Source organism: Halichoeres trimaculatus, unplaced genomic scaffold (genome assembly GCF_033239565.1).
Source record: "Halichoeres trimaculatus isolate MK-OKI-2021-1 unplaced genomic scaffold, fHalTri1.1 fHalTri1_scaffold_11, whole genome shotgun sequence".
In the NCBI taxonomy this organism is placed as follows: domain Eukaryota; kingdom Metazoa; phylum Chordata; class Actinopteri; order Labriformes; family Labridae; genus Halichoeres; species Halichoeres trimaculatus.
The window spans coordinates 32,159,154-32,182,632 of NW_027437189.1; the positions used below are offsets into that span (position 1 = coordinate 32,159,154).

General features: G+C 40.3%; 1 protein-coding gene across 1 annotated transcript in view; it reads left to right on the forward strand.

The window, feature by feature from the left end:
- LOC141799407 (oxysterol-binding protein-related protein 2-like) overlaps window positions 1-21,668 on the forward strand; it is a 40,362-nt gene extending 18,694 nt beyond the window's left edge. Inside the window, exons 2-14 of the mRNA XM_074681648.1 lie at window positions 150-502; window positions 3,646-3,772; window positions 7,322-7,397; window positions 7,604-7,738; window positions 10,450-10,547; window positions 10,638-10,820; window positions 10,994-11,101; window positions 13,877-13,966; window positions 14,177-14,297; window positions 14,412-14,537; window positions 14,693-14,816; window positions 15,184-15,274; window positions 18,108-21,668. Of these exons, the coding sequence (XP_074537749.1) occupies window positions 466-502; window positions 3,646-3,772; window positions 7,322-7,397; window positions 7,604-7,738; window positions 10,450-10,547; window positions 10,638-10,820; window positions 10,994-11,101; window positions 13,877-13,966; window positions 14,177-14,297; window positions 14,412-14,537; window positions 14,693-14,816; window positions 15,184-15,274; window positions 18,108-18,210 (1,419 nt within the window). The 5' untranslated portion in view covers window positions 150-465 and the 3' untranslated portion in view covers window positions 18,211-21,668. The remainder of the gene's footprint in view (window positions 1-149; window positions 503-3,645; window positions 3,773-7,321; window positions 7,398-7,603; window positions 7,739-10,449; window positions 10,548-10,637; window positions 10,821-10,993; window positions 11,102-13,876; window positions 13,967-14,176; window positions 14,298-14,411; window positions 14,538-14,692; window positions 14,817-15,183; window positions 15,275-18,107) is intronic.
- The last annotated feature ends 1,811 nt before the right edge of the window (window positions 21,669-23,479 follow it).

The following is a 23,479-nucleotide window of genomic DNA, read 5'->3' on the forward strand; positions in this document are numbered from 1 at the left end:
TGCTGTCATCTTTCTCTCCTTCTGGTTTTCATAACTCAGTGCAGGCTGATGGTAAACTCACATTCTGAGAGCTCCAGTTTGTACATTTTTGGTCAAATTGAAAGTGATGGTAAAATGTAACTGTACTCTGTCTTTTCTTGTCTCTACAGGTTCCCTTAACAAAGTCAACGACACACACACTAAACTCTAAAGGTACATCTGATGTTCAACTGCTCACAGTCAGGCAGAGGACAGCTTCTGGTGTCTTCCTTGTTTAGTCAAACCAACTGTGAAAGTCAACATCAGACTAATTTTTGGATGTTCTCTGGAAATTGGACAAAGACTTTCTTGTTTAAGTGAGGGAGACCCAGCAAGATTTTCATCAGCGGATCTTTCCGGAGAGGATCACAGAGGGGCTTCCACCAAAAGGAACATGTGCTAGTAGCTGAACATTTCTGCTTGACGACTGGACTGCTTCTCTAGAAGATGAGCAATGAGGAGGAGTTCTACGACGCCGTCACAGGTGGGTCTGTGTTAGCGAGGAACATTAAGATGATTCATTTACCGGTCATTTTAAAAATAAAATTATTCTGACCAACTAATGAGTGCAAAGGTGAGAAATGGCTCAGAAAACATTAAGACAAGCACATTTTTCAGATTTTGCAGTTGTGATGGTGTGCTAAGTGTGGCTAAAGCTAGCAGAGCTGTCACATCAGCCGGTAGTCTTCAGTACAGTGTAATAACCACATGTCTGTGTGTGCTGGTCACCCATTGGTTTAAACAGACACATAAACCACTTCATCTTCATTTTCCAGATGCATCATGTAATGAGAGGACATCAGTCATCAATGTTTATTTACATCCCAGAAGAGCACCACAGTTGAGACTCAACCTATGACTGGTGTTACAGGCCTAGGATGATGAATATATGAATAATTTTTTCAACCAACTGGTAATTCATGTGCAGTAAAGCAGGAATGACAACATTCAATCTTTTAGTCAGCCAAACCCACCAACAAATGTCCAGTGTTGTACCATCTCACACAAAAAGTGAGCTAGCTCAAGTTTAGTTCACACTAATTTAAATGAACCAGCTTATGTTCACAGCCCATTAAAAAAATTCTGAATATAGTTTATGGTCCAAAAAATAAACAAGTTCATGTTCATTTATTTGCTACACTTTTTTTAGTGGAGCCATCTACACTTTAATCCAAATCCCTCAAGCTAATTCCCCAAATAAATAAATCCCTGTATGCTGTTAGAGCACCATAGACAGAAAAATCATAGCTTTATTGTGTGAACTGCCAGCAGTATTTATTCATCATTGTGAGGTGAAATTTCATAGTCCGTCCATGTTTGTGTCATAAAAGCATAATGCCCATGGAACCCAACCTGACTCAGTCTGGTTATTGGTTCAATAATTCAGAGGGTGTCTTGACTCATGATTAGTTTTGTCAGCTCAGACCCTGTGGGTGTGTGTTTATACCTCTGGGCTTTAAATTGATTAGAAAAGAAAGTCATTAAGTTTGGGAAATTGAGAGTTATTCTTTAATCTTAATTTAGTTTGATTTTATTCAAGACCAGTTTTTTAAGTATTAGAACTCTTCACAGCAGAAACAGAAGAGTTGGACTATAGTTGTTACATGGATAATAACTGCACATTAGCAGCACTTTGCTCTTGTTATCTCATATGTGAACTAAGTGAAGAAATTTAAATGAACTTCCTTGTAATAAACTTGTATTATCATATTATATCATATCATATCATTTCACATCATATCTTATCATATCATATCATTTCACATCATATCATATCATGTCATATCATATCATATCATACGATGTCATATCATATCATATATCATATCATTTCATATCATGTCCTATCATACCATATCATACCATATCATGTCATGTCATATCATATCATATCATGTCATGTCATATCAGATCATATCATATCATATCATATCATATCATATCATATCATATCATATCATATCATGTCATATCATATCATGTCATATCATGTCATGTCATGTCATGTCATGTCATGTCATGTCATGTCATGTCATGTCATGTCATGTCATGTCATGTCATGTCATGTCATGTGTCATGTCATGTCATGTCATATCACATCATGTCATATCATATCATGTCATGTCATGTCATATGTCATGTCATATGTCATGTCATATGTCATATGTCATATGTCATGTCATGTCATGTCATGTCATGTCATGTCATGTCATGTCATATCGGTGCATTAACAAATCATTCATGCTCCCTTTGACCTGAAGATGAAAGAAATTTAAATGTAAATACAATTTAGAAACACTGATTTTTGAGGCATGAGTACATTTAGAAACATTACATTCTCCAGTCTTAAATGAGATCATTAAGTTTCCATGTTTGTGTCAACGTTTAAGTATGAGCTGTTTAAAGCAGCCTGTACCTCTTTGTTTATTGCTGAATCACTGTGTTTGTACCTTCACTCTCAGTTGCCCTGGTTGTGTAACATTACTCAGCATCAGTGCTGACCTTGCTCCACCGGTCTTTGTGTTATTATGATCGTCTTACTAATCTGAGACAAAAGAAGACCGGGCTGGAGATGTATTATTCATGAAAACTTAGCAACAAGACTTACTGGGGTCAGCATAGAGCAGTTTGCATAAGGGCTGTAGTAGCCTTTGACCAGACTTCATTGTTGTTTTTCCTTCCTATGTAAATATAAATCTGATTTCTATCGAAGCCCATATGGCCAATTGAAAAAAATAAAATAAATAAAGATGAAATTATGTGATGATAAAGTTGAAATTATGAGACAATAAAGTCACAACTAAATTAGATAATATGTCCCATAATTATGACATTTTAATCTCATATTTTCAGTTTTTAATCTCATAATTTTGACCTTTTTTTTAACTGGCCAAAATGGGCTTCCATAGTTTCATACATTGCATAATCCTGACTTTCTGACCCCTAATGAAGCTGTTTTCTGATCTGTTCGTGCTGTTAAGTGACATTGTTGTTAATAGAGGTTCAGCATTTACCTTTGTCCAAATAACAATACACTGCACACCTTTGACGTCCCACTGACACCTGAAAAGGTGCGTCACATCAGAGCAAATCCTCCTTTCTATTTTAAGCATTCTGGAACGCCCCACCTCAAGGTGCTCACGGCTCCACCCTGCAGCACTTGGCACTTGTCTGCCTTGTTCATGGTCTGGCTGAGAGCCAAATGAAGGTCATCACCAGCACTTCTTCCCATGAACAATTACCATTCAGCTCCATGCACACAAAATGTAACATGGCCAGGCGTCAACAGAAATGAATATTTTAACATCACACATGGGCCGCGCCATGATAAATTCTACTCATTTTTCTGTGTAGCCTTGAGTGTCACATACAGACGTGTAAGGGGAAAAGAAAGCACAAAGTGTTTCGGGCAATCAGTCAAATTTGAAAGTCAAACACAGGCTGAAGTGCCTGATGTAAAACTGTATGCAAATTTAATACACATGCAACAGTTCAAGGAGGTAAAAATGTTAACAGCCTGTATGTAATATATTCTGCTTTAAATCATTTCTCCTGAACTTGTCCCCTGCTCTTCAGCCAGTCTACACAGATGATTGACTGATGACTTGTGACTCTTTGGTTCCCCAGGCTTGGACTCGGACGAGTCGTATGAAGGGTTCTCAGAGGCCAGTTTTCAAGATGCGCTGGTGTTCGACAGCAGCAGTCAGAAGAACAACGGATCAGTGCCACAGGAGAACGGCATCAAGAAACACAGGTAGGGCTGCATTCCTGCTCCACATTCCACATGCTCTGTTTATGTGTACTTTTTTTTTAGCTGCGTTATGTCTTGTTCAGCAAGTACTGAAGCCTCCCACTGAAACCACTTCAGTGTACTGGGCAGGGTCAAAACTCTTACTCATCAATACGCCATATTATCAACACTGGTAGATTTTTTTGGTGGTGTTTTCTCAGACTTTGAAGTAACTCCATATCGCTATTTGAACATTTCAAAAAATGACACCCATCAAACACAGAGTCAGTTTCATAACAGAAAAGTGTCTTTTAGAAGCTAAGTCCAGTTCCCTGTGAAGCTGCAGCTCCATAAACTCAGTCCTTAATTATAACCATAAGCAGTGGGAAGGAATGAGGATCTGAAATACTTTGTTCATCCAGTTATCACTATTGCCCTTCTACACAGCCAGGTAAGAATACTGATAGAAAGCACACAATGGATGTACAATACCATCTCAGATGCTCTGTCTGTAGTCAGACCATAGTGGAGCTGAGAATGTTACATGCAATAATAATAATAATAATGATAAGTTTAATTAAATAGCACCTTTTAAAAACAAAGTTTACAAAGTGCTCTAACAAATGACAACAAAGCTCAGAAACACAGAAACACAGAAACACAAAAACAAAACAAAACAAAACAGTTCTAACCCCAGGCTCACACTGAATCCGGTGCGGGTCCGGTCTGCATGTAATCCGTTTCATTAAAATCACTGTTGTAGGCTCACATTAGCCGCGCACAGTGTGAGTCCGGTTGCGGGAAACGTATGGCACAACCCAAAAAATCCGTAAGAAGTCTATCTTTTCCTGACGCCAGAGAGGGTCTGCGTCAAGCTGAATGAAATATGACGAGCTATACAGGAAATGAATTGCCGGGTGGCATAAAGATCTGTTGTTTTTTAAAATAAAATCAGTGTACAAACAAATGTATCTTGACTCTTCTTCGACAGCACAGTCGCGCTAGTACTAAATGTAAACATTACATCACACCCGGTGACACGAGGTCACATTTTGACAACAAGGGACGACGAGAGACTCATCCTTGATGTGGAAAGTCATCCCATTTTATATGACACATGCCATCCTTATTAAGAGGATAATACAAGAAAAGAAAAAAGTAACGTTATTAAAAATAATAAACATTAGAGAAATAAAGCTCTCGCGCAAGTCCAGACAAGAACATGAACCCACATGAGCTTCGACTCTCGCGAGTGCAGTTTCCGCACCCGGCACCGGAGCCAGCCGCTGCCTCTATCTGGAGCTGATGTGAGTGGCAGCTTGCGGAAAATCTGCATGGTATCTGGACTGCAACTGTTAAGGAGCCAACGTGAGCGTAAGAGGCACTCGAGCAGAGTCAAGACAACATGCATGAAAACATCAGAAAGCAAAGGGACCCAGACAATACAAGAACCACAGAACATAAAATGAGACCATGAGGACAGAAATAAAGCTAAAAACATAAAACTCAGTTAGAGAAAGAAGGAAATGGCAATGCTAAGGGCAATAAAAGGTAGTTACAGACAAAATCAGAACATCAAATATAAATTTATAAAATTGTAAAATAAATATGAACAAAATAATGAAAGAATAATGATAATTAAGCAAAGATATGAACAAAAGATAAAACAATTAAAGGCCTAAAGGGTATAAGTAAAAATGTTAAAAGTGAAACACAAGTTAGGTAAATAATTGTAATAGAGTCTGAGGCCTTCAGCTGACAGTCCAACTTATTGGCAGCAGATCCATTTCTGGTCAGCCTGGATAACTTGAAACTGAGTGGAATAGAACAAAATAAACTTAATTAATCCCCAAAGGGAAATTCAGAATCACAATAGAACAACACCCCCCCCCCCCCCCCCCCCCATAAACAAATAGAATAAAATAAAATAGGTGTCAACTTGAAAATAATGTCCATCAGAGACTACAGCTTAGCCTTCATTCTCCAGTCAGCCTCCACCTTCACAGGGTCCAGGACTGAGCTGGACTTCTTCACCAGTCTGTTCAGTCTCTCTGTCCTGTGTCCTGTGTCCTGGCTGGTAAATCCAGTGTGGCTGTTGTGTCTGATGTTAGCTCCATTAGCCATGTCTCTGTGAATAGCATGATGCTTCTCTGCCCTCTGGCTTTCCTATTGGTGCTAGGTTTGCTAGCTTGTCCATCCTACTGGAGATAGATCTTACTGGTACTGCGGTGGGAGCTAAGAACAGACTATATCAACCTGTTCATTGTTATAAATGGAAGGAGAACGTAGGTCGTCCTCGCCGTCTTCTCCTCAGCTCACAGGGGAACATGGGCCTAGCACCGGTTAGCATCAATATGCTACAGGCTGCTAACAGCTGATCTCTTGTGTAACCAGTACAACCATGGTTACATGTAGGATCTCCAGACACACATAGGAGCAAAAAATGTAGTACCACTGCAGGTGCAACCAGTTTTCTGTCAAAGGATGAGAAATTAGCCATAAAAGTAGTGATAGGCTCCAAACATGACAAGAACTAAAAAGAGAAGAAAAAAAGGAGAACAATGAAGAACGAAGCTGCTACAACAAGCTGCCACTGGAGTGGCGCGTAGTTTATCTGTACCTGCGTGAATCTCCAGTAGCTCAGCTGACAGGCCATATGTCTTCAGAGCTACCAGTCGAGCACAGATGTCAACACAATGGGGTTGCTTCACAACTACATACACAACATCTTTTTTGTGGCTTCAAAAAACGCACGCTGAAAAAAGTTCATCCAAGACTTTTGTGTAAGCCTCAAGAATACATCTGTGCAGCACTGAATTTAAGATAAAAGAGAGTTTGATGGTCCATAACATGACCCATAACAGTGATTTCTCCTGTCTAAATGATGTTGATCTGCTGAAGCCAGACTTGTTCATATCTGCACTCAGTCATAAGTTGCCAGCTCTACCCTGTTCATTTGAACTCAAAGACTGTGACACATTTGGTTCATGAAGTCAGATGACCAAATGATTTTCCTTTCAGTACAATGAACTCAGTTCATAGTACCATATGACTTTTCTGTCTCACAGTGCCAGATGAGACCTCTGCAGAGAGTTGGAGAGCAGCTTTAACTTTGGGAGGACTCAAGTGTACTGACGAAGGCAGGGTTGAAATGAATGGAGTGCTGTCAGTGCCCCTGCTTGGTCATTAATTATTTAATCTCATTTCAGATCTTTTGCATCAGTTGGGCAAATTTTCACTACGTTGACTTCTAGAAGAGTCACTTTAAAAAGAAAGTCTTGGATTTTGCATTTGAGTATCTGTAGCCTTGTGAACAGACCTGACAGGCGACATGCCCAACTTATCGAGCAGTGGTGATAAGATAAACATCACAGTAATACAGCCAGCATGAGGGAAGGAAGCATTTTTCATTTTTCTGTCAGTAAATCTATATCAGCATCTTTGATGTTGTTTTGTATGCTCAAGCTAAGAAGCTTATCCTCTGGGTCTGAAGTTAGGGTTTGTTGAAGTTCATGCCTACTGATCATACCACATCATTTTTTATGTTTTTTTCTCCTTTTCCTTAATTCCCAGAACAACTTTACCTGCACCCATGTTCTCCAGAAGCAATGTCAGTGTGTGGAGTATCCTGAAGAAATGTATTGGATTGGTAAGAGCCCATGAGCATCACATTGATAATGACCAGTAACCTTCACAGACAGACACTTACTTAGTGGGAGGCAGAGATAAGTTTGTAAAAGCGTAACCTTTGGCCTCCATAGAGCTCAGTGTTTGATCTATCTCAATGTAATGTAAAAGCTGTTTGTATTCTTATGTTTTCAAATGTCTTTAGATTTAAAAACTTGTTTCTTACAGGAACTCTCCAAGATCACAATGCCCATTGTCTTCAACGAGCCTCTGAGCTTCCTGCAGAGAATCACAGAATACATGGAACACACTTACCTCATTAACAGAGCCTGCTCGCTGTCTGACTCCATAGAGCGCATGCAGGTCAGGCACACTGACACACTCATACACACACAAAGACAACACCAAGAGTTTATGGCTTTGCACCAGCATAGGACCTCTCAGACACCAAAGAACAGAAACGCCTTTGGGATCCCAGTGGTGTTTCTTACGACCAACTGACCTATGACTAAGCCACGCCCTCTCCACTCAGTCCATTGAACAATGAACAACGGTGACAGGGGCTGCGGCAGGTGTCACAGTAGGAGACATTTCACAGGATACTATTGATGATTTTTGGAGACAGAAAGATCACAGATCATCTAGAAGTCACTCAACTCTACACTGGAGGGATATACCAATCATTTTATTGTTGAGAAGGTTGATAAAAAGCTTCAGTTACAGACTAAATTTACAGGTCCCAAAGCAAACCTGATAAACAGCATCTGGTTAGCATCAGCGTCTCAGAAAACAAGAAAGAGGATCAGCATTGGTCAGGACAAAAATATAACATCCTCTTCACCATCTTTACCAAGAGTTTGTGTCTGTTAGTTTGGAGTACAAGGTTTGACAACCTTTGTTATCTCAGCTATTACAGATAAGCTAACAAAGCTAAGCTCCAGAAGCTAATGTTAGTTTAACTGGCGCTCTTTGGAAAACAGCTAACAATGATGTACGATCACCAAAGAACAAAAACTAGAACAAAACAGGCCAATGAACTCCCAACAGACAAAGAGACATGATGAACAACCTAGCTAGGAGCTAACTTAAGCTAACGTTAGAGAAAATCCCAAAGCGTCCATCAGACTGCAGTGGTGGTTGAAGTTGCTGATTGTCTGCTAGTCCTTCTGGATTAGATCCAAAAGGGGTTTGGGTAGTTTATCAGGGTCTGGTTCCCAGTTGGACTTGGTTGTGAGGGGTTGGCGGTTCGGTGTTGTGGAGGGGACATAGTAGGTGCTTAGTTTGAGCCTCCTGTGGTAGGCTGTGAGGTCGGCTTTTGAGGAGTTGGGTTTCTGGATTGTTTGTTTGCAGGTGGGTAGAACAAAGTCCTTTCGGGCTAAGTTGTGTTGACAAGTTGACTACTTCTTTTTCTTGTGTTTGGGGTTTGTTGTTGTTGGGTTGTCTTCTATCCTAAAAAAAACTTTGCAGGAATGCCACATGTGTATTGTTGTTGTCAGGGTCCAACGTATTTGGTCTCCCTCAGTGTCAAATAAGTCTTGTTTGAGTCTTGGAATTTGTCTACCTGTTTCTTTGATAAGGTGATTGAGGTTTTTGATGTTGGATTGGATCCCCTGGGGTAGGTCCTTGCAGAAGTTGATGTTGGGGATGAGGATTTTTGCGGGGAAAGTGCTTTTTACTGCATCCAGCATCCTTTGCAGCTCTTTTTTGAGAATGTAGGGGTTCCCTTGGTTCCTATTATTTGTTCCAAACGAGAGTATGATCCTCGAGACTTGGTTGTTTGTTGGGCACTTTCGTCAGAGTAGATGGGCTGCATCTGATAGGTTTGCTCCTGGGTAGCAGTCTACTTGTGTTGTGTAGTCCTGGATTAGGAGAAGTCTGCTCAGGTTGAGTTGCCTATGATCAGGATTGGTCTTTGTGGGTTTAAGCTCCAGTTGAGGGCCTTGGCACCATGATGTTCATGTCTTTTGTAGAGATGGGTGTTTGCTGTTGGTGCTGTCTCTGTCTGGTTTATGTGTTTGGGTTAAGGAGTCAATACTGACTCCTTTTGGGTGTTGTTAATCTCCTGGAGTGGTCCATTGATCGGGTAAACAACCACTTTGGGGGTCAAGTGGTTTCTCAGATATTTCAGGGGTTCGAAAAGATCCCAGTGTGAAAGGTAACTTAACATTTCTTGACAGCAAAGTCACAATCTGCTGCCTCAAATGCGATGTCAGCTTACCTTAGAGCAGAAGGAGACATCTTTCTTCATTTGATTGAGCCGATGTTGGGGCCTACTGCACAACTTTATCCAAAAGAGACACTTTTCTCTGTTGTGATGTGTCTTAGGAAAACTCAAAATCTCAGAAAAACCTTAAAAAACAACTTTCTCCAATACCTTTCAATGAGTGTTCGGACAGAATGTCTGAGTGTATGGGAAGGACTATGCGCACTATGATTGGCTTGTCACTTTTAAGGGCCGGGCTTAGCCATGGATCAGTTATCTCGTAACACCTTTTTTTAATCTTTTGATATTGATTCAGTTGTATTTGAACATTTTCACAAGCCAACACAATTGACCCATGATTGTAAGATAAAGAAAACACTGTAAGGCATGGAAGAAAGGGGCAAATACAAAAATATTTACATACTACACCCAGGGATGGGTGCTGAATTTTTTAGGTACTGACCAAATTCTGTCAATAGTATCAAGTACCGATTCACATAGAATCAAAAGGTACCATGTTTAGATACCTAAATGCATCCTTGTGACTGTGAAGGAGTAGAAGAGTAGGTAATTTTCTATGCTGGACAAGAACGCAGCATTACAGGGTTATATACTGAGGAATAAATATGTTCAATTGAAAAAAAAAAGTATACTTTACTGTTAAACAAATTTATATTTTTTACCACATAAACACAAAAAAGTACCAAAAATTGGTACCGTTAAGTACCGGTACCAATTACCAGGTACCGGACATCGGTACCGTATCGTTTCAAATGTGAAATGTACCCATCCCTAACTACACCCACTGATTCAGCCCTCATCCTAAGAAGTGCTCTTCAACTATTTGACACATCATTATATTTACTTTCAGGCTGTAGCTGCTTTTGCTGTGTCGGCTGTTGCGTCTCAGTGGGACAGAACTGGAAAACCCTTCAACCCCCTGCTGGGAGAGACCTATGAGCTCACGAGGTGTGTTCACCATATTCACACAGGAAAGTTCTTCAAGGTTGAATTAATTTCAGACTGTGGATTCATGTCCCTCTCTGTTGCCTTCAACAGAGAAGACCAGGGTTTCCGGTTGGTATCTGAGCAGGTTTCCCATCATCCCCCAGTCAGTGCATTCCATGCAGAGAGCCTGGCCGGGGACTTTTCTTTCCATGGCTCCATCTACCCCAAACTCAAGTTCTGGGGCAAGAATGTGGAGGCTGAGCCTCGAGGGACCATCACACTAGACCTTCACAAGTGAGTCCAAAAGAGAAAAATCCTTATCTGACGAGAGTTACTCTTCATCTTTTGTCTCACATTGCTCAGTGTGATGCTCTGCATTTTTTGTGTCCCAATATTTCATGTTATTTACTTCCCTTATCCCTACATTGTTCCTCATTCCTCCATTCTTCTCCTCTCTTCTTCTTTAGACACCAAGAGGCATACACCTGGAGTAACCCTAACTGCTGTGTACACAATGTGATCCTTGGCAAACTATGGATAGAGCAGTACGGCACGGTGGAAATTACCAACCACTGGTAAAAATATGGAGATTCAAAACATTTTTTTTTACAAATAATCCAAAATCAAATTTTAAATAAGTGTAAGACTCTGAGGAAAAAGGTTTTTTTTAAAAAATTTTCTTCCAGTAATGTATCAGTTAGACAGAGTTAGAAAGGGGTAGGGATTAGTACAATGCTTTTTCAGACAAACTTCCCAAACAACAGATATTTTAGATGCACAAGGCTAAAATCAAAGATTGTAAAATTTATAAACAATGGTTTACTTTTCTTTCTTTCAAATTAAAAGTTGCTAACTGACCCTGGAAACCCCCCTGAAAGCCGTACATTGTTGAGCTATACATTTACTGCACACACCCCTCCCAGTCTGCACCTTTCTGACTCTTAACCACCACAGTGGAGTTCAAATGAAGGACAGTAACTGTCTCTGTGTTGTCTGTTGCTCACAGAGCTGCGCAGCATTCTTGCCTGGCGCCTTCATTCACTCACTTAATTTTCACTCTGATACTGAAAACTTCAGTTTGTTTACTTTCTTTGCGCCCTCTCAGGCAAACTATCTCTGCAGCACTTTCAGCACTTTTCCAACCTTTATTTATCCAGGGAAGCTCTGCACAGCCTTTTTTTTTCGCCTTATTTTGGTCACACTCTGTCACACTCACACTGCTCCTCAGGCTCACACCAGGAGCTGTGAATCAGTCAAATCACAGCTCATACAGCTTTGCTGCCACTGAGCTCCACTGTTGCAATTTTTAGATGTTTATTCCACATAGATGCTTCAAATTAAGTGCCTATTTTAAGTCAGTTTGTGTTTCAACAAAACAGTTTTGAGGAGGGGTGAAAATCTTCAGCTCAGTCAAATGATTTCCATAAACAAAACAATAAAAATATCTCTGTTTAGAGACCTCAGTTTGAATAAGTTTAGCCCAAATCTTCAAATCTTCATCATTATAACACATACATCATCTTTTACATGATGCAGTAAGGCAGACACACACCTAAGATTTCACAAAGAGCTTATCCAGTGGATAGAGCTGTTTCCCAAAGAAACAAACGTGAAAATCCCTAGTTTGGGCTATCACAGTATACCTAACTGACAAAAGCTGCTGTTAATAAACAAACAAAAAAAGAAATGTAATCATGTGCCATAATCAAACATACCCTAAAATATTTTCACTTGTTGGTTCATAGTAGGAGAAAACTGATACGTTTCTTTGCCAATCTGAAAGTTTTTGGGTGTTTGGATTAGAGATGGACCTGGTGGACAGGATTATTTGTATTCAAGGAGGCCGATAACTGATATTTGGAGCCTGGATTAATTTGCTGTGAAAGTAAAAATATTAGCGTCAAAATTTTGAATACTACAAACTCAACTTCATTCAAATGCCTTTAAGCATATATTTAATAGACAGCCCCCAGACTCGGCAGCATGTCTTATAAAGTTAAATGAAAACTTTAAAAATTAAATTGCTGAAGTTTTCTACAGTAAGTAAAGTATTCCAAGATTCCAATGTAACTGCAATAAAACTGGACAGAATTGACTTTGTGCTGCCTATCATAGGCATGTAATCTATTCTCAATTTTTCTGAGTTTTTCTGAGTTCTATTCTGAGTTTAAAGTGTGAGTTTGTGCTTAAAGTGATACTCTGGGATGGAACAAGTTGGGTCCTATCACAAGGTTTAGGGCAGAAATTACCCCTACAGCAGTGTTTTTGTGCAGCAGAAGCCCAGGGCGCACACACCAAACACCCCCTCCCTGCTCCTCTGCCGGTTTCCTCTGCACTCAGACGGGGCCATTTTTTACTTGACCAAAAACACAAATAAACAGACTCCCACTGAAAAACTCTGATATTGGTCTGCATTCACGCTTTATTTTGAGAATTTTCAGCGCGTTACTTTCACACAAAAACACGGCTAAAGAAGGCTCTAGTTCTCATTGTGTCGTAAAACGGCTCTACCTCCGCTGCAGAGCCACAGCTGGCTACGAGGCGCTCGCCGCAGAGGAGCAGGGTGGGGGTGTTTGGTGCGTGCGCTCTGGGCTTCTGCTGCACAAAAACACTGCTGTAGGGGTAATTTCTGCCCTAAACCTTGTGATAGGACCCAACTTGTTCCATCCCGGGGTATCACTTTAAGGCCCAGCCAATAATCGGTCAATCCCGAGTTTGATAGTAACTTTCAAAAATCATTAAAACTGTATGTTGATAAATATGCAAGCTGTAAATGTGGCTGTGTTTTTATGTGCAGCTAACCAACCCTCTTTGTGTATGGCAGGCCTGCAGCCCCACACAGTTTTTTTTTAAATTTACCTTCTAGCGCAGCGATTTCAATAACTTACAATAAAAATCAACAAGAGGGAGAAAGAGAAGTGGTCTCTCCCCACACCCACCCCTCAATATATTATTTCCTGATAGGAGCACATTGTGCTCAAAGTTAGATTTCACCTTAATTTTGTTAATTATTTTGTAGGGCATAACACGATATTATCACTGGTAATAATCAAACAAAAATAAGTAAAATGGCTGGAATACGGTTTTGTTAGTTCATGAAGTCATATGTAGCATCATGTTAATATTTGTGTATTTTATTTGACTGATAGCATGTACATTTTCTGAGTGCCCTCTAAATATCATATTTATAATATTATCAGATATTTTTTGGTGCGATAATATTTGTACAGAATTTGTACGGTGTTTCATTTTGCCAGTGTTGAGAAATAATTATTCCGTTTCTCTTTGTGTAATACTGTTAAGGAGAGTTATGAACTGTTTCTCTTCATCCTTGCTCTTCTCTCTTCCAGCACTGGGGACAAATGTGTGTTGAATTTCAAGCCTGGTGGGATGTTTTACAAAGAGCTGCACAAGGTGGAGGGATACATCCAGGATAAGAAGTCAGTGTCTGCTCTGAATAATCTAATATGCTCTGCAGTGTTCATATTGTAGTTTGTTGTAAACCTGTTGCTGCTGTTTGTGTTTGTGTGCTGCTTGTTTTATCATTTAATTTTTTTATTTCATTTTTTATTTTTGTTATTGCATTTATTTTATTGCTTCCACTGACTCATCCCCTCTCCCTCTGCCTTTCCACCTTTCTGTGTGTCCAGTAAAAAGAAGCACTGTGTCATATATGGGAAGTGGACTGAGTGCATGTGGAGTGTGGACCCTCAGGCCTACGAGGCCCACAAGAAGTCAGAGAGGAAAGGAGATGTTAAGAAACAAAAAAATGTGAGCAACGAGGATGTTTTCTCATGGTCATGGTTTCTATCTTGATTTCTTTTGACCGTCAAAAAAAGAGTTCAGTTCTGAATTTTCAATAAATGTCATTACTGTTGTTTCCAGGATGAGCAGAATGGTGGAGAGAATGATGATGCTGATGACATGCCTGAAGTCCAGGAGACGGTCTCTGTCGTACCAGGAAGCACGTTGCTGTGGAGAGTCGATCCACGACCTGCACATTCTGCTCAGGTATGAAGAAACAGACATGAACCAGCTCTGATCCTCTGTGATTTCATTAGCATTAATGAGTCAAACAAGAATTATGTCTATGAACTGATTGTACAATTTGTTTCTCAATACTTCATAGATACAAAAACACAATAATCTGTTTCATTCTCCACTAGATGTACAACTTCACCCACTTTGCTATGTCTCTGAACGAGCTGGAGCCTGGCATGGAAGCCCTCTTAGCCCCCACAGACTGTCGCTTCAGGCCGGACATCAGAGCCATGGAGAATGGCAACATGGGTAATCTTATTTATAAATCCATTATCAGTGTTTAATGGAGCTCTGTTTGACAGAACACACAGCATTTTGTTTGGAGGAAAAACAGAAATCTCTGTTTTATGAAAATAATAAAAGGGTAATAAGAAGTTACAGCTCACGTTTAAGTTAATAACCTGGTCAGTGCAAATGATCTGCCCCTGAATAAGATGGTGAAAAAGTGGTTAGTCCTGTGGTTCTCAGTAGACACAATTAAACAATAATGAGACAATGGCGCCATCTGCTGGATATGTGTCACTGTGGCGTGATCTTGTAGAACACTGCAGGTTTATTCTTGCCTCAGTCTCTTAACTTGATCCATCAACACTGTGTTTGTGTCTTCCTTGTGCAGATGAGGCCAGCCAGGAGAAGGAGAGGCTGGAAGAGAAACAGCGAGCAGCCAGGAAAGATCGAAACAAGAATGAGGAGGAGTGGTCTACAAGGTAGGTAGCCATGCTCTCCAGCCTAAAAGGTATAATTGGTAGTTGGATTTAGATACATTTTTTGTTATGCTGGTTAAAATGATCCATATGTACTGATGGCAAGAAATACATGATGTGTACAGATCACAGAACGGAAAATATCCGCTATCTACAGCAGGAGTAAAAAAGGGAAAACACCAACCAATTGTCTTCCAGGGACACCTTTTTTGTAAACCAATCAAATCCCATCGCCGTTCTGCCCGCCTCCTGCGCGTACATTTCACTGGCGTGCACATGATTCAGTGCGCGTGGCCGAGCTGAGAAGGAAGGAGCAGCGCTGCACAACGGCGGAGAAGCTACCTATACCTCGTTTGCCTGTTGCTGCTCCTCCAGCTAAACAGAGCAAGAAAAGAAAGACAGAGGCTTTCTTTTCTTGCTCTGTTCCCCTCGACCTCTGGCATGTCCCCTCTGACCTGATGGGGTACATGGTTCTGGGCTGTAGTTCGGATCAGAGTCTAATAAACTCTCACCACAGGGGATCTTACAAGCAAAAAAAAACAAAACTGTGATATTTGGTAAGTCCTAGAGAAAATGTAGGCCTACATATACTGTTTGTATTATAGCTTTACTCCCGATATCGTGTCACAGGTAAAAGTGGATAATGCTAGCATGACAATCGCGAGTACTAACAAAAGCCACGTTTGTTTGTTTTTTTAGCTTTATGTTTTAAAGTTTTGGTGTTTCCTTACCTCTAAATGAGACATGACTCGACATAGTGCAAAACATAAAATGATGTGCCGAGTTCGTCTTTCAGTTGTTCACAATCAGAGTCGCAAATCAGCGGCATCTGTGCATGTGAGCGGGGCGTTGCTTTGAGGGAGCTCCAAGGGGAGGGGGAGGAGGGGCTAGGAGGAGTCCTGATGAGATACTGCATTCAAATTCATGCTAGTTTTTCAGGACTGCCAACCCTGCCTTTAAGTTAAGGGAATAATCCGATCAGCTCAGCCCTTTCACTAAATACAGGAAGCTGTCATACTGTCCAAGCCAGAGATGCTAAGCCTCAGTCAGCTCACAGTGCCACCAGAGCTGTGGAGATATTTCCTCATCAATGTTCCTCATGTATGAACTTACGTTTTCCATAAAAGTATCTAATAACACAGCACCTCATTAGTTTTAAATATGTCACACCTGACTTTAAATCTCAGGACCAGCCAAAGTATGGGGGAAAAAAAGGGATGGGCGAGTACCGATATCAGGTATCTGGTATCAGGCCGATACCAGCCGTATTTCAAGGTAGTTGTACTTGTAAAGACTGCTGATACCAGCAGCAGATACATAAAGCAAAAAAAAATTCTTGCAGTCCTGGCCAGTAGTTGGTGCAACATTGAGGTTTAACACCACTGTGCATCAGGTCCTGCTCAGACAACTTGAATGAACCAGGGAGAGTTAACAGTTAAACTATTTTGATTTACACTTCAGTTTATTTTAAAAAAATATACTAAAACCACAGACTGTATAAAAAATGGACGAAGCATCCGCGACATCACCCGTCTATTCCTGAAACTTGAAATGAAGCCAATCTGCAGACACAGCTGGACTCACTGTGACGCCGGCTGTTGGTCTTTTTTTCAAGCAGCTACAGGGCGCCTGCCAGTCAGGTGACCTGAGCAGTGCCTCTGATTGGAAAATCAAATTGTCCTTATAACTTTTAAACCGCTGAGATAGAAAAAATTCACTCACTGTACACTGTGTGTGGATAGTGAAATCAGGGTTTTATGCCGCAGCCACACTGGACACAACGTTGCAAATATAACGTATAACTGTAACACGCGAGTCTGGACGCTGGACTATTTTGACAAGCTAAGGAGCTGACGCGCTTCACTGTGCATGCGGAGTAGAGAGCCTGCTCATTTAAAAACAGAAAGCCCAAAAGAGCAGCTGAAAAACAATGAGCTGTGGTTTCAAAAGCACGACAGGAGAGTGTGTGAAAGCTTTGGAGATCACAATCAATGCCTGCTGCCTCTCCCTGGTAATCCACCTCCACCGGCCCTGCCTGGCTGTTCCCTGTGACCACATCCTCGACCCTCCGAACCCCCGACCCATGTTCCTGGAGGTCTCCCTGGGGATAATGAAGGGGTCGAGGAAAGAGAGGACCACAGACAACTTCCATCTTTTCCCTGACTGCTCCTCCCTCCTCTCTATCAGGCTCAAAACTCCGCTGAGGAAAACACAGTCGGACTCAGTGATGACCCGTGCAGGCAAATCCAGCTGGAAACAAATATTTACTTACCTTCAAAACCTGTCTCCTCAGAGACTTTCACCCAGCCTGCTCCTTTTTTTCCAGTCTCTGTAGAGTACACACGATGTATCATATAACTCTGAATGATGGCACACTGCACGGGTTATTTTCTCCTCCATCTTCCAGCGGGTTCGGAGTCGGAGCAGGTGGTGGTTCCCCCCCAACGTCATCAAATCAATGACGTCGTGGGGGAATGTCAACACTGATTGGCTGCTGCGGCAAGCCTTCACGCGAATTTGCGTCGAAAGTTCAATATTTTTAAGTCGCGCGTAGAGACGTCTGACGCTCCAAACGTGCCACGCAAACGTGTCCAATGTGCCATCCGGGGCGATTCAGCATCCAAACGCACCTTTGCATTGACTTTGTATGTAATCTCGACGCAAATTCACTTTCAGTGTGGCCGCTCCATTAGACCCAAGCTGTGTTTTGAACAAATATGTTTTTTAATGCTGTAAAAGTCTGTTTTTATGGCTGGGTGTGTACGTGACTCCCGGTCTTTCTGCACAGTTTGTGATGCATTAATCTTGACATTTTATCTGTGTGTGTGTCTTTCAGATGGTTCAAGATGAACACAAACCCGTTCACTGGCACACAGGACTGGCTCTACACTGGTGGCTACTTCAATAGAAACTACCAAGAGCTGCCCGACATCTACTGATAGCTCATTAACCTTCATCATCCTCCTCCTCTCCTCCATAATCTGCAACGTTTCTGCCTGTGTCAATAAATGGAGAGAAACAGAATCCAAACAGCTGTTTTCTGTCCTTACACCCTTTTTCATCACCCATAAACTGATCGAGGCACCCGGCCCCGGTTGGAAGGACCAACAAGGAGCCGGAAACCCACCACCTCTTACACACAGGGGCCTGCTTTTTGTCTACTTCAGGTCTTTTTTAAACATTCAGAAGATTTGACATCCTGTCCCCTTCTCATCATTTTATGGGATTTTCTAAGGTAACGACCAGCAAACCTTTCTGATCTCTATGCTTCAGCATCTCCAAGAGCACAAGAAACATTTTAACCCTGACAGATTTTAGAGGTCGGGGTTGTACATTTAAACTATTGTACAGGTGAAAAAATAAGTTAACAGCCCTAAAACTTTAAGATCCAACCTTTTTTTTAATCTTGTAAGATGGCGTCTAAGGAGCCTGTCGTTCTCCTGAACGGCTACAGTTACATTAATATTATTAAAAAGTGAATATAGATAACACCATTGTTAAGTCTTACACAATGAGAGCAGTGATGGAGGGATGGACTTGGGCTGACTCCTTCTCAAAGAGGAATCAGGGAAGTGAATGATCCTCTGAACGGAGACAGATCCGGAGCATGATTTTTGCTAAAAACATTCATACTCATTTAAATATATATATAAATGAAGGGGGAATGTACACTTTTACAAGTAAGACGACTCTTCCAGTGACCTTCTAGCAGCTTCTAGAGAACGGATGTTTCCTCGACAGCAGAGTGGGATGTGCAGCTTCGATGGGATCAGAGAAGAAACTGTGCTGTTGGTGAAATGATGACTGTATAAAAACTTGGCCTGAGCCTGTCTGTCTGAAACAACAGCTTTTAGTGAAACTTCTAGTAGAACTGTACAGTATAAACGACCATGTGGCTCACTCTGTTTGGGTGTATAGAGAAAACGGTTGAGACGGCAGATTTTGAACACACTGACCTGGAGGTGAACACAGTAGCAGCTTGGCGAAGCCTGCTGCATGCTGCTTGAAAGTCAAAGCTGAGGTTTTTGGACGTTTAGGACACGCTTTACACAAGTGCAGCACATGTCGTGTGTCATTCTCACGTTGGTACATCTACAGAGGCAGTTTTCTTCAATGTTCAGATCTCATCTTAGTTATCTTCCTTGGTCAGATTTAGGCATTGGTTGTAAAATCCAGCATTCTGATGAAATCACAAACTGAAAAGCTTAAACGCAGTCAAACAACCAAGACGACAAAATCTGTCCATCTGTGCATGAAAATCTGCACCTTCAAGTTTAAATTCACCCTCACACACAAGCACCATCTGTGTTCAGCTGAGTAACAGTCAGTGGTAATCGAAGAACACGTAGTACATGTAAAAAGTAACCCATGCATACACGCACATCTGTCATGTGAATGAATGTAAAACTGTTTAAAGACACTGAAAGCCATATTAACTACAAGAGAGGTGCGTTTGTTGCTTAAATGATGTTAATTTTAAGAAAATCACTCCCTAAGATTTACATTTTTAACCACACAATCTTGATGTTATGATTAATAAAAAATAACATTACTGTCATGTGGTTTGATTACTGGATGTGGTCTGATCAGCTTTTCTGCTGTCCAGCTGGGTTTGATGTTAGGAATGGATGGATAAACAGGGAGGCCCAGGAGGTCTCAATGAAAATGTCACTCAGAGGTAGAAAAACTCACTGTAAGAGGGAAGCATGGCTGCAAAAAGAAATGATTGTTCTAAAAAAAAAACACAAAACAAGTCTTATCCTGCCCCAGTTTGATCTTTGTGGTCCAACACCTTTAAACCATTCATGTGATTTTGTAGTTCAAGCTCTGGATAGCTCACCAAAAATTTCATCCCTGTCAAAGTTGAGTATTTAAGAGTACCCTCATGAATGTAAGCACAAGAAAAGGACGTTTTGTATTAAATAAAAACCTAAATTTACCACAAAAAATGTGTAACACCTGTATAAACTTTAAAATGTCGAGCCCTTTATTACGTGCTTTCCCCTGTTGATGCAGAAACTAGTAGCTCATTCATATCCAAACCTGATCCACCGTCACTCCAAATTTCAATCAGAGAAATGTAGAATGAGCAGATAATAACCAACCTTTCTCTCTCCAGATGTTGATAATCCTCTTGTGAACCTGTTTGCACTGATCAGAATATGACAGCAGATGAATATTACAAATGAGATTCACTGAATGTATAGAAAACAAAACTTTCTTTCAAACGTAGAGTGCTACTCTTCTCTGTTTGATATCCAGAAATGTTAAACATGTAACCAGCTGTTTTCCTGTGTTTGAAAAAATCGTCATCAGTGCGGTTCGGACTGTAATGTATCCCTCAGCATCAGCTCTATGCAATCTGTGCACCTCACTATGGACAGTACATATCCAATATGAATCTACAGTAAATCTAGCCCCACCTGTCATTAGACTACAGCGTTAAACTGTCAGATACATCTCTACAGATGTTCCAAACTTGAAGTACTTGGCACTACATCCAGCCTTGTATCACGACTCGGACCAATTCTTTTTCACTTGTCACTTATAAAATTTATTTTCATGTGTCATGCCTCGTGCCTGAATTTTTCACTTTCCTGTTTTTCACTCCTTTGTGTCTTTTTTGTTTTATTTATGATGTTTGAGGTTTTATGTAAAATTACGTCTTTTTTTTTTTCACTGTTGCTCTTTATTTTTCCTTTCAATTAAAAACACATTGATCTGTTTAAAAAGAGGCAGAGTGTCTACAGTTAACAACCGTTTCTTACCAAACTCACCAACCTTTTTCTGATGCTTTTCGGTTAGCTTAAACAGATTCAATAACCAGTGGAGTGTATACGCAGACAGTAGCTTTGAAAAACTCTTTTGGCTGCTGAAATAGAAGAAAAATTCTAATTTCAGTGCCCAAAAATCACATCTTCAAATTTGAGTTTTAAAACACTACTCATTGATGTCTGTTTAAGAATGATGTGAGGAAAACACTGTTAAAATGCTCCACAGAATGAAAAGTCTCTGCAGAACAACACTTTCTGACTTTAAATCTGATTTTTGAGATTGTAAGAAGACCCACTTCTGATTCTGTCACCATCGTGAGAGTTCGCTCTGTCATCAAACTGCACCAAGGTTTCACGTTGCTTTGAGTGTTGGTCCCTCCGTTTGGTTCCCACCCTCCTTCTCTTGAACGTTATCATGGGGTTGTCAATATTACATGTATGTGTACAAGTGCTGCACAGAGGTAATCACAAGCAAAATGGCATATTATTTTGTGCAATTGATTTATTTTTATAGTATTTAAACAGTTTTTGGTGAGAACATTGTACCAGATGTTTTATTTTGAGATGGGGGTACAGTGAGGGGCTCATACCCAATCAATGGACTGCTTGTTAGATTCATAAACAGGGGAAATACTAATAAAATCCTAATTTCAAGTTTTGACTTTGTCTTTTTCTTTATTAGAGGCAGGATAATGCAATATCCTTCAATAAAACCTTAAATAAAGAATAAAAAAGTGAAATGTAGGTTTGCAGAACAATTCAGCCGATTAGAAATGTAAAAACAATACATCAAACATTTATGCCCACTTAAAACTTGATTGCTTTTGAAAATTATTGCCTTAGAACACATTTCATCACAGCTTATACAAATGCTAGTTTAAAAAAAAAAGAGGTATCGTTTTATATTAAGTTCCTATAATAAGCATTAATAAGACCTTTGTAAGTACTTATGAGATGCTTATTTGCATTATTATTCGTTTATGAGACTATGTAACTGCTTAATAAGTGTTTAATAAGGTCATTGTAAGGGTTAGGCGTGTGGCCCCACAGGTTAGGTTTAGGGGAAGAGCTGGGGTAGGGCTCATGAGAGACAAAAGCAGAAGACAAAAACAAAGAGGGTTAGGGTTAGGTTCCGTATAGCTTATAGATTAAGTTGTCTTCTAGTAACTATTACAACGACCTTATTAAACACTTATTAAGCAGTTATATAGTCTTATAAACAAATAATAATGTTAATAAGCATCTTATAAGTACTTACAAAGGTCTTATTAATGCTTATTACAGGACCTTAATATAAAGTGTTACCAAAAATGATTGCTGTCAACTCACTTTGACCCATGCCCACTTGTGAATGACTGTGAGGTCCGATGTGTCTAGATTTGACACTTGGACAACAATGGACATGGTCTCACCCAGATTATTTCCAGATCAAAGTTCAAAGCTAGAACTTCTGGTAGAATGAGAACATAAAACTACTTGACATGCATTGATCGATTCCCTTGTGGTGATTGGTGATCAGCCCATCCTTACATATGAAACTGATCTTATATACCTCTGGGAAGATCAGCCAGAAATTGTTGCTTTTTGCTCTGAGACCTAAAACTCAGGACACTTTATTGGTTGTTTGATTTAAAACATAAAGATTTTATTGTTTCAGAGGTATTGTTCAATGATTTTCAATAAAATAAGATTGGAACACTGAAGGTATATGCTGTCAGTTATAAAAAATAAAAAATAAAAATTGCTACAGGCCCAAATCGGTGTCCGCAGGTCAGGCTTTTTAAAGTTTAGTGATCAGTGATCAGCCAGAAAGTTGTAATCAATTCACCCCTAGAAACTACCCATGCCATTGGCAGCTTCCACATTTGGTAAAACACAGTGAATGCTAGTCTATGGTTTTTGGAGAAATTATGATGTCTTTTTTCATGTTAGATCTCACATATTTGGGGCTGTAAAAAAAAATGGACGTTCGCTTGCTCGGCTCGAAGTGAGGTCTCCTCAAAAACTGCTCCCCTGGTGGCTGGCTGTTGTAAAGGTTAAAAAAATCTGGCTTTCCAGCCTTTACAGATGGGCTGTGGTCAAACTTTAAAAAATTATTACACCTTGTAGAAATGTTTCTCACATCTGATTGTTGTGGTGATTTGAAGATACCATTTGGCTGTCTTGTATTCAAGTCCTTTTTTTCCTGAAAGTTTCATTTTCAATAGTAATACGAGGTTAAAAAAGAGGCTTACGTAAGGTTTAACGATGATTGACAGCTGCTCTTGTGTATCTTTTTTCGGGGATAGTAAAATATGTTGGGAGGTAGAGTCAAGAAATTATTAGACTCTGGAAAGAAGAAAAAAAAAATATTATTTTTGTAACCAAGCTCCACTCAGAGTCTTCCAGAATTCCTCATTGTCTCTACTGCGGGTCAGCCAGAGGGTCAACGGTT